The following is a 15502-nucleotide window of genomic DNA, read 5'->3' on the forward strand; positions in this document are numbered from 1 at the left end:
TGGAGCTGCAGCTCTAGGCCCCTACCATAAAATAGGCCCATCCGTGCCAGGCAAAAGGCCGTCGGGAGCGGCCTTTTGCCGATTTGTACACAGCGCATCGCATCCGCATGGTGCAGGAGGGATAATCGCGGGCGCACTGAGTTCATATCCGGCGGGCCGCGTCATTACAGGAACAGCACCAGCTGCTCTCACGTCCTGCCACTGCCACCGGATATACGTCACAGCCGGATATCCTGAGGCAGGACGTCAGAGCAGCTGGTGCGGTTCCTATAAATAATGCCCGCCAGATATGAACTCAGTAGTGTGCCCGCGATTATTCCTCCTGCACCACAGTTTCAACCAGGCCAGCACAGGACGGTGACGGCCCACAGCCACAGGCGCTGGGTCACAGGCAGCCCACACCACACGGAGAGTCGGACTCGGAGACAGCAGGCAGCAGCAGGAGCTTCTGGAGGCAGGCTGCAGCAGGTGTGAGATGCCCTGCCTTCCAACTAGATGAGTGTATCAGGGCAATCATAGTGCTGTTATGATTTATGGACACAGCTCTCAGCAGGCTCAGAAACAGCCTGTGGACTGTGACTCAAGAAGGCTGGCTAAGCATGCTGAGAGCTGTGTCCATAAATCATAGCAGCACTATGAAAATTACTGACTGGCTAAAAGGCTACTTTCACACTAGCGTTCGGTTCAGAGCGGATCCGTTCTGAACGGATCCGTTCATATAATGCAAATGGTGGCTCCGTTCAGAACGGATCCGTCTGCGTTATATTGTCAAAAAAAATGTCTGTGAAAGTAGCCTGAACGGATCCGTCCAGACTTTTACATTGAAAGTCAATGGGGGACGGATCCGTTTGAAGATTGAGCCATATTGTGTCATCTTCAAACGGATCCGTCCCCATTGACTTACATTGTAAGTCTGGACGGATCCGCTTGCCTCTGCACAGCCAGGCGACACCCGAACGCTGCAAGCAGCGTTCAGGTGTCCGCCTGCTGAGCGGAGGACAAACAGTGCCAGACTGATGCATTCTGAGCGGATCCGCGTCCACTCAGAATGCATTAGGGCTGGACGGAAGCGTTCGCGTCTGCTTGTGAGCCCCTTCAAACGGAGCTCACAAGCGGACACCCGAACGCTAGTGTGAAAGTAGCCTAAGTCAATGGGGACGGATGCGTTTGAAGATGACACAATATGGCTCAATCTTCAAACGGATCCGTCCCCCATTGACTTTCAATGTAAAAGTCTGGACGGATCCGTTCAGGCTAATTTCACAGACATTTTTTTTGACAATATAATGCAGATGCATCCGTTCTGAACGGAGCCACCGTCTGCATTATATGAGTGGATCCGTTCAGAACGGATCCGCTCTGAACGCTAGTGTGAAAGTAGCCTTACATTGTAAGTCTGGACGGATACGTTTGCCTCCGCACGGCCAGGCGGACACCCGAACGTTGCAAGCGGCGTTCAGGTGTCCGCCTGCTGAGCGGAGCCTGAACGCTGCCAGACTGATGCATTCTGAGCGGATCCGCGTCCACTCAGAATGCATTAGGGCTGGACGGAAGCGTTCGGGTCCGCTTGTGAGAACCTTCAAACGGAGCTCACAAGCGGACAGCCGAACGCTAGTGTGAAAGTAGCCTAAGCATGCTGAGACTGAGCTCAGTCTAAATAACAACACATAAAGAAATTACTGTTTCTAGCTGCTAGTCCACAGTCCACAGCAGCTAGAAACAGTAATTTCTTTAAAGGGATTCTGTCACCAGGTTTCACCCCTCAGCTAAAAATATGCTGATGTTCAGGGCGTCTTCATGATTCCTAATGTGGGCTTATAAATGTAATCTGTGGGCTTATTTAGCTATAAAAAAACTGCTTTTACTAACCTGTCAGTCAAACAAATAAGGTGCCCAAGGGGATGTTAATGGATGCAAGGTGCAGTCTGCACCCGCCGCCATTCGTGCCCAGCGCCGCCTTTACGGACTTCTGCGCCGCCTCCTAATCCTCTGTGCCGCCTCTCTCCCTCCCTCCCCCTTCTTTTGCTGTAAGATTTTGCGCACAGGGCTCTGCCTGATGCGCCATGCGGACTTCTCCATTTGGCTTCTTACAGCGAAGTGCTCATGCGCCGGCACTTCGCTCAACCCCTGTATGCGCGAGATCTTACAGCAGGAGGGGGAGGGCGGGAGGCGGCGCAGAAGTCTGGAAAGGCGGCGCTGCGCACGAACGGCGGCTGGTGCAGACGGCACCTTGCATCCATTAACATCCCCTCGGGCACCTTATTTGTTTGACTAACAGGTTAGTAAAAGCTGTTTTTTAGCTAAATAAGCCCACATATGACATTTATAAGCCCACATTAGGAATCGTGAAGACGCCCTGAACATCAACATATTTTTAGCTGACAAATGGATATTTAAGGATAGTGACCGGGATACAGAGTCGTTTCACGGAGACGGTGGTGTCCATTGGCCCCATTTGGACATGCTGTCCCCGAACAGATGACCCCTGGTGGGGACGCAATGCCTCCTGAGAGAATGTGCGACTGCCTATGACAAGTGGACTACTATATTTACGGGGAGTTCATCACTAAAACTAATAATACATGAGATTATGGGAGTAAGTCTGAAAGGGTGACAATGGCGGGATGCCACTAGCCCAATGTATTATTTGGCTCCCTTTTTTGAGTAAATATCAAAGAAATACTACAGTATGGAGTGTCCGCTGATATGAATGGTGGTCATGTGACTTTGTCATGTGATCAACAGATTGTTTCCACCTTACTATGGGTTTGAGCATGCTTAGTTAATGCACAATGTGAGGTTGCCATCTTGGTTGTGAGTGTCTTCTATGTGTTAGAATAGTTTTGCGGGATGAGAAGTGCTTCACGCCTGCGCAGTGCTTCACGCCTACGCCGACCAGGTCCTGCTGTCTCAAACTGCATGTGAGAACTTTTTGATTGAATACGTTATTTGTTTTTAATCACCACGATCATGCACACCTGAGATGTTATATTGTTTAATGAAAGGTTTTATATGTTATGCACTGTAACTATATGAATTTATAAACACAACACTGGCACATAGCACTTTATGACTTTTTATTGAGATAAAATGATGCACATTGTTTTGTACATTGTTTTAATATTGCGTTTATTGTTAATGATGTATAATCATGCAATCACTTTGTTAATTATGTATGCTATATAAGCACTTGATTTTGCACTATGTATTATGGCTTGACAAAGGCTCAATGGAGTGAGCTGAAACATTGCTGTTACCACATGGGTTAATAAAATACCCTCTGTTTTTCCAGAATATTTGAGTGCTGCCTTGGCCTTTTTTACATATATCTAATAAGACCGAGTCTGTGGTCTGTTTTCAAGGTATTGCACCAGCTTTGATTTGTGTGCTGCTCTTCAATTTTTATAATATATACTGTACATCTAATGGGAGGAAGGGCAAGCTTTATAGGCTTGTAGCAATATGGGCTTCTGTGCACAACAGTATACTTACTGTTAGGAATTACTCTTAAAAGGACGATATCACCAGTTTTATGGTGTTCTAACTAAGTGCAATATAAATAAGTGGCAGATCCCCTAAGCAAAAGACTGAGTAATAATACAGATAAAAAATATATCAAAATACATAAAAGGTCAATTATCATCACTAAAAGATAAAGTGACAAAGTGCATATTGTAAATCAGATACATTGTACAGTACATTACATACAACCCCATATAATGTGCATAATTAGATCCATCTGTATCGCATATATGTGCAATCAGTGCATACACGTAATCAATTTGATCATAAGTGGGAGGAGAGAACAAATTGATACCTGGATGAACGATGAAGCCCACACATACCGTCGCGCGGATCGACGCGTCTAAAGATTACCTCTGTGCATGTTCCAACTGCATTACATCATCAAAGTAGGGCTGAATGGAGACACGAGTGAGCCGCAAAGTCGGTAACCAATGACATGCGCAGAGGTAATCTTTAGACGCGCCAATTGGCGCAACGGTATGTGTGGGCTTCATTGTTCATCCAGGTATCAATTTGTTCTCCTCCATGCAGCAAGTGCACCATGCTAGTGTACTGTGACGCTGTACAAAATAAAGAGGAAGTGGAGCATAAGCATAGGAAATTGGTAAAGCATAGTCGCATTTGTCAAGTGAAAGACGTTAGTATACTGAAGTGTAGTGAAAAAAGGAACCTCAGCTCCAGGTACATACCTAAACTGAAATATGGACAAATCAAACCTGGAGATAGGAACATAAATACAATAGACAGCTGTAGGGAATAGGGTTATAACTAAAGAAAGGGGTTAACCCACCCATAAAATGAATGCAGAATCTAGGAAAAAAAAAAACTGAAGGAAATACTAAAGAGGTCCAAGAGGGGAAAAAAAACTCAAAAACAAGGATATGGGGTCATAATAAAAAGTGTATGTCGAGGGTAACAATGGGTAGTCATAGAGAAAAGTCACTAAGTGGGATTACTTTTTACAGATAGGTCAATGATTTGTTCATTAATGTATTCATGGCATTTTAATGATTAGATGCTATTAACTGTCTTTGGAACAATTTTTTAGGACACCATTTGTCTAGAAATATATTTTTTTTTCTTATTTTCCACCATCTAAAACGCAGGTGTGTCTTATGGTCTGCCTCATTTCCTCCCTTTGGTAGTTTTTTTAACCCCTTTGACCCTTAGGCTACCGGAGGTTTTTTGTTTTAATTTTTCTTCCCTATCTTTGAGCCATAACTTTTATTTCTGGTCACAAAGCTGTATGAGGGCTTATATTTTGTGGGACAGGTTGTACTTTCTAATGCCACCATTAATTATGGCATAAAATGTAGTGGGAAGCAGTAAAACAATTCCAAATGGGGTAGAATTGGAAAAAAAACTCACAGTTGTGCGGGTTTTGTTCCCACTGTGTTTTGCTTATGGCAAAACTGACCCATGCCCTTCATTCTCTTGGTCAGTGTAATTACAATGATGCCCCATATGTATAGGTTTTTTATTTATAGGTTTAAATAAATTTTGACATCACCATATTCCGACCCCCATAACTTTTTTATACTTAGTCTACTGAGCTGTTTAGGGGGTAATTTTTTGCGGAACAATCTGTAGTTTTTATTGATACCATTTTGTAGTGTGGGTTACTTTTTGATCACATTTTATAAAAAAAAATTGGGTAAGAGAAGCAATGAAAAAATGGCAAATCTTGACCCCTTTTTCCATTACACCATTCGCCATATTGTAAATTCTTTTTCTATTTTAATAGCTTGGGTGTTTTCAGTCGCGGTGATACCCATGATGTTTATATTTATTGTTATTTAGTTATTTATTTTTTAATTATACAGAACAGTGGTGATTTAAACTTTTATTTTTATTAAATTTTTTGTGATGATTTTGTGGCTCATATATGAGCCTATAAATGTATTTTTTTATTTTAAATTTTGTTCTATCAGGGATTTTTTAAATGCTAATTTCTTGTTCTGGTCAAAATAAGAATTGCAGCATGAATACTTTCAGCCTCGTGGCCACATGGGCATCGGTAGGAAGCCCGGAAGCGTGAGTTTCCAGGTTTTTGTGGATTTAGATACTGTGATCTCACTTGGTCACGGCATCTAAAGGATTTAATTACTGCAATCGCATTATTGCCGTTCACGGAAATTAGTCTTAAGTCTTTATTGTTTAAAACAGCAGAGATCTGCCGGCCATGGCGCCCGATGCATGTGCGATGGGGCGCCATGTTTACACATCGCTCCAGCGCAGTACATGTACAATGCGTTAATAGATGCACAACGGGTTAATAGATTTGACTAGAAATATTTTTTTCTGTTATTTGTGATTTTATATGTAATGGTACTACGTCATCAAGGACTCAAGAAGATTGGGAAAGCTAATTGTATGCCATTTGCAGCAGCTACCCACTTAGAGTGTTATTATGTTGCAGGAAATTGTATAATACGTTGGCAGTGAAGTGTGCACATTATATGTCCTGTCTGATTGCCACTTATTGAAATTACAAATTCAAGAGTTGCTATGTTTCATAACCTTTAGTCTGTTTATGCTCTTTCAGAAAGCTGACCTGGCAGTGGCTCCACTTACAATCACCCACATCCGAGAGAAAGTAATAGATTTTTCAAAACCGTTCATGACTCTGGGGATTAGCATACTGTATCGAAAAGCCAATGGTACCAGTCCCAGTGTCTTCTCTTTTTTAAATCCTCTATCTCCTGACATCTGGATGTACATCCTACTTGCTTACCTTGGCGTGAGTTGTGTCCTGTTTGTCATAGCAAGGTAAGTAAGTTATTGATACATACTGTATTAGTGTGACTGTCATAAAAAAATTTAAAAAAATTACGTTTAACGTCACAGTGATATTTAGAAGAGTTTATAAATCGGGATCCTGATGCTTAGACCCACACCAATCTCTAATATTAAAGGATAAAATTATTTAGTTAAATGCTGTGCCCGTTCGATTCTAATCATTTCTTAGAGTGTTGAGCAAGCAGACTTCCATCAGTCATGGCTACTAGGATGCCACTATCACATGTCAAAAGTTTTTAAAAAGTGACAGCTACACTTTAACAAAGTATATTATGTGGGGCAAAATTTATTATAGACCCCTCTAAATATTAGATTTTAAATCTAACAAATGTTCTGAAATGATTCAGTTAGCAAATGAAAGAACATTGGCAAAATACTTGCATATATGTTGTTCCCTGATACAAATCAGAGGCGATACAAAATGGTACATAAGGAGTACCCATTATGCACAAACCAAAATGGCAAGTAGAAGTATCATCTATAGACATGTCTAGCACATATTGTAGCTCATTGGTTAGCATTGTTCCCTTTGAGTGGGAGCAATATCTGCAAAGAATTATGGTAAAAGATGGTAGAATTAGACTGTAAGCCTTATTGTAGGACTTGGACTTAGTAATTACAACCTACCTAAAGCACTGTGGAAAACATTAATGCTATACTGAAAATGAGTAATAAAAAGGGTTTGCATAAAATTAAAAAAATTGCTTTTCTCGTCGAGATATTGAAGCTCAGCTCTTTTCTCTTGAATAAGGCCTCTTTCACACTTCCGTTTTTCACTGACATGGGCTGTCTGCATTTTCTGCAGACCGCACACGTACCCATTGTTTTAATCATGGGTGGTGGCATGTACTACTTTGGTTAGTGATGCAGACCAAACATGCAAAGTCTATGGGTCTGTGAAAATCACGGACACAACACTAATGGCATTCATGTTTGGATCATGTTTTCTCTGTTTTCACTGAACAATGATAGGAGATTCTCTTTAAATGCACACGGACCAAGCATGGATCTTTTATGGATGAAACACAGGCAGATTTTTTCACGGACATCAGATGGACACGATAATGTGAATTAGGCCTTAGACTGAGCTTTTCCTTTATTTAATAAAACTTTATTTAACTTTTTTAATTACTTAAAGGAGATTTTAACAGGTGATCTTTTGATTGTGTTTATAGTATACTGTACTGCATATGCAGTACAGTGTATTATAGTGTCATTGCTACACCAGCAGGCTGTACCAGAGAGGTGCAGCATGATACTGATACATGGCAGCGAAGGACTGGGGCCTTGATTAAGCTCTATGCTGCCATGCAAATATATGGAGCATGTTGAACAATGGAGCATGTTGAAATCCAACAACCCAAGCAATCTCTCCCCAGACATCTTTGATAAAAGATAGTCAGGAGGCCCCTAGCAGTTGGCAGGGGCCATTCAAATCAGACATACATCTGATGTGTATCTAATGTGTATGGCCAGCTTAAAGGGAACCAGTATATGTGACACAGAGTTATGTCATTTTTATCTTCGTAGTCACTTGCATTCTGATGTTGTGCTCCAACAAACCAGTAACAAAATGCATTGAGAGGACTCCTCTTTGAGTCCTCTCCATTATGTGCATGAGCTCAGGAGTCCTGCTGGTTGTGTTGGAGGAAAGTGTCAGAATGCAAGAGAATATGAAAATAACTATGACATAACCAGAGTCCTCGTCACTTATACTATACACCGCTAACTTTAGTTTGGAGGGTGCTTTGGAGCTGACAGATTTCCTTTAAAGGGGATGTCCAGGATTAGAAAAACATGGCTACTGTATTTCAAAAGCTGCACCACACCTGTCCATGCGTAATGTCTGGTATTGCAGCTCAGCTCCAATGAAGGGAATTAAACTGAGCTGTAATACCACATACAACCTGTGTAATACCACACACAACAAGGTGTGGTGCTGTTTTTGGAAGAAAACAGCCATATTTTTCTATTACTGGACAGCCCCTTTAACACACAAGTCATAAGCAGACTAGTCTTCTTTTAAACTGGAATCTGTTTTAAAAAACAAAACAAAAAAAAACACACATGCATCTTACATTAAAGCATAGTTCAGACACTGGTTGTCTTTGTCATGCAGGCATTGCTGACGATAGCCATCTCCATGAAAATTCACTTAAAAAGCAAACCACTCATCACAGGCATTCTTAACAGAATATATTTGTCCTCAAGCAAAAACATAAGTAAACAAAGTAAAAATTGCCAACAATGTATTTGTATGCTCGCGAGTAAATAATAAAGTCCTTTACCTGAAGAGCGGATGTTCAATGCCAGACATAGTGGCCCGGATTAATTTATTATTGTGCGTCCTGTACTTAAATATTATAAGCAAGACTTCTTTCCCTACATTCAAGCCAAACCACTCTAAACCCTAATCTCCGCTTTCTACAATACCTACACCTTCCTGCTCTTTCTGATCTTATCTATAATGGATTTCAGCTAGTGCGATCTCTAATCCTTATTTATGGAATAAGCATAAATCCAGGATATGCGGCACACTGGATGCCCGTAAGGCGATGCTGGTGTTTTAGAATGGATAGCACCAGGTTTTCTATATTAAGGGATAGAGAATGGCCTTTTCAATCACTGCCTTTCCACTCTCACAGCTGCCTTTTTGAGAAAGTGGAATATTGGGCTTGATTTATTAACAATACTAAACTCTTCCCTCTGCACGTCTTGCATTCATAACTAAATCTTGATCAACGTGAATGGAAATGTGCTACCCTAAATGTAATTTTCCTTGTACCTATTTTTTTATATTGAAACGCATAGTTATCCTCCATAGAGAATTTAGATATTCTATTTTAGATATACTTTCTTGGGAAAGATTATGGGCAGAGGAATGTATCCATATGTGTGGAAAGTGATTTCGTAATAAAAAGCTGAGGATATTTGAAAAAGTAACGGTTAAGGTAATATATTTAACCGTAAAGACAGTGGAATATATTCCATCCAAGCTTTCCGGATGCTATAGTCAACTTTCTGTGTCATGTATTCCTTTTTGATTGGTTTGGGAAACAAAAGTAGTTTTATGTTTGAATGAATACTTCATATTTCAATGTACTAGGCATTTAAAATTTCAGCTATTATACAAAAGTAGTAAATATTTTTGATGCACAGTCGGGCAGCTTTAATAAGACCAGCATTTTAGACGCCGGTCTTAATAACCCCGATCCCCGACGGTGGATCTGCAGGAGTTATGAAGAGGCGCTGGCCTCTACATCACTTTGGCGGATCTGCCGCCACTTCTAAATGTAAGACAGCTTCCTAGCTGTCTTATACTTAGACCTTTTTCCTATGTCTAGAACAGGTGCACGTCCCCGCTGACGCCAAGCCCACTTTTTTAGACCTGGCTTGAGCGGGGAGTAGTTGCAGATTGCAACACAAACTCCTTCAAGACTGTTGGAAGACCATTTCAGGTGACTACCCCTTGAAGCTCATCAAGAGAATGCCAAGAGTGTGCAAAGCAGTAATCAAAGCAAAAGGTGGCTACTTTGAAGAACCTAGAATATGACATATTTTCAGTTGTTTCACACTTTTTCGTTATGTATATAATTCCACATGTGTTAATTCATAGTTTTGATGCCTTCAGTGTCAATCTACAATTTTCATAGTTATGAAAATAAAGAAAACTCTTCGAATGAGAAGGTGTGTCCAAACTTTTGGTCTGTACTGTATATATTAGGCTACTTTCAGATCTGCGTTTTTGCTGGATCCTTCATGGGTTCAGCAAAAACGGATCTAGTATATAATACAACTGTCTGCATCCATTCAGAAATCCATTCCCAAATGAACAAGATGGATCCGTCACTAAATGCATTGTGAGCCATTGAGCACTGGATCCTTTTTTTTTTTTTTGTGTCTGAAAAAATGGATCCGTCACTATTGATTTACATTGTGTTTCCTTCTTGATCAGTATCCCATGACGCACTCAAAAACTCTGCTTGCAGCCCTTTTGTGTGCATCATGGGAACGCAACAAAATGGAATAGAAAGCAATCTATTCAGTTCAGTTTTATCTCCATCAACAATGGGACAAAGTGAAGCGTTTTCCTCTCCTTTTTTGATCCTGTGACAGATCTCAATAGCGGAAAGGAAAACACTGATGTGAAAGTAGGCTTATATGAATTGTATCTAAATGAAGTATTACATTTGCTCATAGATAATGAAAAGTAACAGAAGAATGTGAGTTGCGATGTAAATTATGTAACAGAAGATAGGAGTTTGTTTAATGATTCCAATCTGAAAATAATGTTTTGAATGATCTGGGAAACATATTTATTCGTAGGACAACGTTTTTAGTGGACACTTTAAATAAGGGTTTCTCAAACTTACCATACCAGTAAGAACATGGATGTTCTTGGGCTCCACTAATGGTCAAAATCTCAGTGAAAGGGGTACATTTTCTCATCAGAGACATTCATGGTATATATTCAGGCTAAGTTATAAATATCTGATGTGTGTTATCCCCATCTCTAGGACCCATGACCTATCTCTGGAATGAGTCCCATGAAAGGAGAGGTGACACTGCATGTGCAGCTATGTTCATTCATTTCAGTTATTTTTGGAACTCTCATAGAAGTGAACTGAGAGATCCACATCTGCATGGCCATCTCTTCATTCATTGTAACCGTAGGATGGGACCCTGTTCCTGGAATAGGAGTAGGTCCCTGCCATTGTGGTGTGGATGCCTTTTAGTCTGGTTCAAGTGGTGATGTGTTAACACAAAATGTAACCTCTCCAAAGGAAGTAAGGGTGACATGTTGACACCTATGAAGCTATTGCTGCAGTCACTATTTCAAAATGTCATTGCTGGAGCAAGATGAACACAGACAGGCAGGGAACAAGGGAGGCATTAACATGGGAGCAGCAAGAGATTAGTGCTATGGGTATTACTGCTGTGCTGCTTTGCATAGAAATGAATAGTATGCACAGTAGATGCACAATCTCTTTAAGCACAAGAAAGTGAATTATATTGCAATATCGGATACCACAAAGAAATGTGTGGCAGAAGAGATCACTGTATGATCATTACTATCAAAACTGCCTAGCCACACTTTTCATTGATGTCTAAGAGTGTTACAAAAAGAGCTTAACAAGCAGCTGGTGCCAACTTTATATCATTATTCATGGGGTCAGGAAATGACCATTTTCTGGGTGGAGGATATGCTATCATGTTCCTAATAGGGTTGTCCACATTCAGTGGCCTTTTGGCCTGATCTCTCCATATCACTGCACGTGTGGAAAGAGGTATACTTACCTGCTCCCTGCTACTAGGTTCTTTTGGTCCCCTGCTGCTATTGACACTCACTGGTCCCAGTGTAAACATCTGGTTTAACGGGAGTCATGTGTTTCATTGTAGCCAGTGATTGGTCACAGCGGTGATGTATTCCTCATGCATTACTACAGTGGGTCACATAACACATGTGACATGTGACCACTGAGGCCCGTCATTGGTTGCAATGGCCCATGTGACACCCATGAAATCTGAAGTTGACTCATAGGACCAGAGCATGTTTGTGGTGGGGAGGGGGGAGGATGGGAGGAGTCCTGAACCCAGTGGAGGGGAGCAGGTAGGTATTCTTCCATCCGCATGTCTGGCAACATGGCCGAAAAGCCCTGGACTATAGACAATCCCTTAAAGGGGTAGTGCAAGAATGGGGGGGGGTGAGTTTGGCAAACTTCCCCACTTAACCAACCTGTAAAAGAAACATTACTTACTTGCTTCCTGGTGCTGACTCCTTCTCCTCCAGGTCCGAGATGCTCTTCAGGGCTCTCTCGATGTTAACATCTTGTTTGAAATCACCAGCAGAGACCAGATCCCCTGTCCTCATGTTTATATCAAATGAGCGCAGCAGAGCATCACAGGTCTGAAGGAGAATGACCAGGAGCCAGTGACGGGAAGCATACAAGTAATTTTCCCTTTATAGGTCTAGCCAAGTTGGGTTGCCAAGCTCCTATCCCTCCCCATTCTTGCACAACTCTTTTAAGATAGGAATACATAATTTACAATGGAATGATAAAGAAAGGATTGATCAGTGTTTCCTTTATACTTTTAATTTGTATCCCCACTCCTGGTTTTGGCCCCAAAAAGTGCATCAAAAAGTGCTTTAAAAATTGTTCCAAAAATAACATGTGTGATTCCAGCCTCTTTTGGTAGCTGGATCTAGTACTAAGATTGTCAGAAGTCAGTTGTTTGTTTTATTGTGCCATGAGAATTCATACAGACACATTAGTAGGTTGAAAAAAATAATAATGTTTATTAGTTACAACCAGTAGAAGGCTGAAGAGGTGGATGAAGTGAAGAGGAGGGTTATGTATTAACCGCCTACGGACCACCTAATGCAGGATCGCGGTCCGGAGGCGGCTGTCTCAGGCAGAGTCACGCATCTACGTGTCATATCGCGAGACGCAAGACTTCCTGTGAACGCGCGCACACAGGCGCGTGCGTTCACAGGAACTGTAGGTAAGTGAGTGGGTCTACAGCCTGCCAGAGGTGATCGTTCGCTGGCAGGCTGTAGATGCGATTTTTTTAACCTCTAACAGGTATATTAGACGCTGTTTTGATAACAGCATCTAATATACCTGCTACCTGGTCCTCTGGTGGTCCCTTTTGCTTGGATCGACCACCAGAGGCAGCAGCTCTGTAATAAGTAGCACCAAGCACCACACTACACTACACCCCCACGTCACTTATTAACCCCTTATTAACCCCTGATCACCCCATATAGACTCCCTGATCACCCCCCTGTCATTGATCACCCCCCTGTAAGGCTCCATTCAGACGTCCGTATGTGTTTTACGGATCCACGGATCCATGGATCGGATCCGCAAAACACATACGGTCGTCTGAATGGAGCCTTACAGGGGGGTGATCAATGAAAGGGGGGTGATCACCCCATATAGAGTCATTGATCACCCCCCTGTCATTGATCACCCCCCTGTAAGGCTCCATTCAGACGTCCGTATGTGTTTTACGGATCCACGGATCCATGGATCGGATTTGCAAAACACATATGGACGTCTGAATGGAGCCTTACAGGGGGGTGATCAATGACAGGGGGGTGATCACCCCATATACACTCCCTGATCACCCCCTTGTCATTGATCACCCCCCTGTAAGGCTCCATTCAGACGTCCGTATGTGTTTTGTGGATCCGATCCATGGATCCGTGGATCTGCAAAACACATACGGACCTCTGAATGGAGCCTTGCAGGGGTGTGATCAATGACAGGGGGGTGATCAGGGAGTCTATATGGGGTGATCACCCCCTGTCACTGATCACCTGATCACCCCCCTGTAAGGCTCCATTCAGACGTCCGAATGTGTTTTGTGGATCCGCAAAACACGGACACCGCGGATCCGCAAAACACATACGGACGTCTGAATGGAGCCTTACAGGAGGGTGATCAATGACAGGGTGGTGATCACCCCATATAGACTCCCTGATCACCCCCTGTCATTGATCACCCCCCTGTAAGGCTCCATTTAGACATTTTTTTGGCACAAGTTAGCGGAAATTGTTTTTTTTGTTGTGGGTTTTTTCTTTTTTTTCTTACAAAGTCTCATATTTCACTTACTAAATAAAATCTCACATGAACTCACCATACCCCTCACGGAATCCAAATACGTAAAAATTTTTAGACATTTATATTCCAGACTTCTTTTCACTCTTTAGAGCCCCTAAAATGCCAGGGCAGTATAAATTCCTCACATGTGACCCCATTTTGGAAAGAAGACACCCCAAGGTATTCGCTGAGGGGCATATTGAGTCCATGAAAGATTGAACTTTTTGTCCCAAGTTAGCGGAAAGGGAGACTTTGTGAGAAAAAACAAAAAAAAGCAATTTCCGCTAACTTGTGCCTGAAAAAAAATCTTCTATGAACTCGCCATGCCTCTCATTGAATACCTTGGGGTGTCTTATTTCCAAAATGGGGTCACATGTGGGGTATTTATACTGCCCTGGCATTTTAGGAGCCCTAAAGCGTGAGAAGAAGTCTGGGATCCAAATGTCTAAAAATGCCCTCCTAAAAGGAATTTGGACCCCTTTGCGCATCTAGGCTGCAAAACAGTGTCACACATTTGGTATCGCCGTACTCAGGAGAAGTAGGGCAATGTGTTTTGGGGTGTCATTTTACATATACCCATGCTGGGTGAGAGAAATAGCTTTCTATAATGACCTCTTTGTATAAAAAATTGGAAAAGTTGACTTAGAGAGATATTTCTCTCACCCAGCATGGGTATATGTAAAAATACACCCCAAAACACATTGCCCTACTTCTTCTGAGTGCAGCGATACCACATGTGTGACACTTTTTTGCAGCTTAGGTGGGCAAAGGGGCCCACATTCCAAAGAGCACCTTTAGGATTTCACAGGGCATTTTTAACACATTTGGATTTCAAACTACTTCTCACGCATTAGGGCCCCTAAAATGCCAGGGCAGTATAACTACCGCACAAGTGACCCTATTTTAGAAAGAAGACACCCCAAGGTATTCCGTAAGGGGCATGGCGAGTTCCTAGAATTTGTTTTTATTTTTTGTCACAAGTTAGCGGAAAATGATGATTTTTTTTCTAGCAAAGTCTCATATTTCACTAACTTGTGACAAAAAATAAAAACTTCCATGAACTCACTATGCCCATCAGGAAATACCTTGGGGTTTCTTCTTTCCAAAATGGGGTCACTTGTGCGGTAGTTATACTGCCCTGGCATTTTAGAAGCCCTAAAGCGTGAGAAGTAGTTTGAAATCAAAATGTGTAAAAAATGCCCTGTGAAATCCTAAAGGTGCTCTTTGGAATTTGGCCCCCTTTGCCCACCTAGTCTGCAAAAAAGTGTCACACATGTGGTATCGCCGTACTCAGGAGAAGTTGGGCAATGTGTTTTGGGGTGTCATTTTACATATACCCATGCTGGGTGAGAGAAATATCTCGGCAAAAGACAACTTTTCCCTTTTTTTTTATACAAAGTTGGCATTTGACCGAGATATTTATCTCACCCAGCATGGGTATATGTAAAATGACACACCAAAATACATTGCCCAACTTCTCCTGAGTACGGGATACCACATGTGTGACACTTTTTTGCAGCCTAGGTGGGCAAAGAGGCCCACATTCCAAAGAGCACCTTTTGGATTTCACA

The 15502-nt window shown here is 42.0% G+C and overlaps 1 protein-coding gene across 1 annotated transcript in view; it reads left to right on the top strand.

The window, feature by feature from the left end:
* The window catches only part of GRIK3 (glutamate ionotropic receptor kainate type subunit 3), a 789973-nt gene that overhangs the window by 688342 nt on the left and 86129 nt on the right, over positions 1 to 15502 (top strand). The window contains exon 11 of the mRNA XM_044284783.1: positions 6071 to 6294. Within this exon, the coding sequence (XP_044140718.1) occupies positions 6071 to 6294 (224 nt within the window). The remainder of the gene's footprint in view (positions 1 to 6070; positions 6295 to 15502) is intronic.

The sequence above is a fragment of the Bufo gargarizans genome, chromosome 3, assembly GCF_014858855.1.
Source record: "Bufo gargarizans isolate SCDJY-AF-19 chromosome 3, ASM1485885v1, whole genome shotgun sequence".
Classification (NCBI taxonomy): domain Eukaryota; kingdom Metazoa; phylum Chordata; class Amphibia; order Anura; family Bufonidae; genus Bufo; species Bufo gargarizans.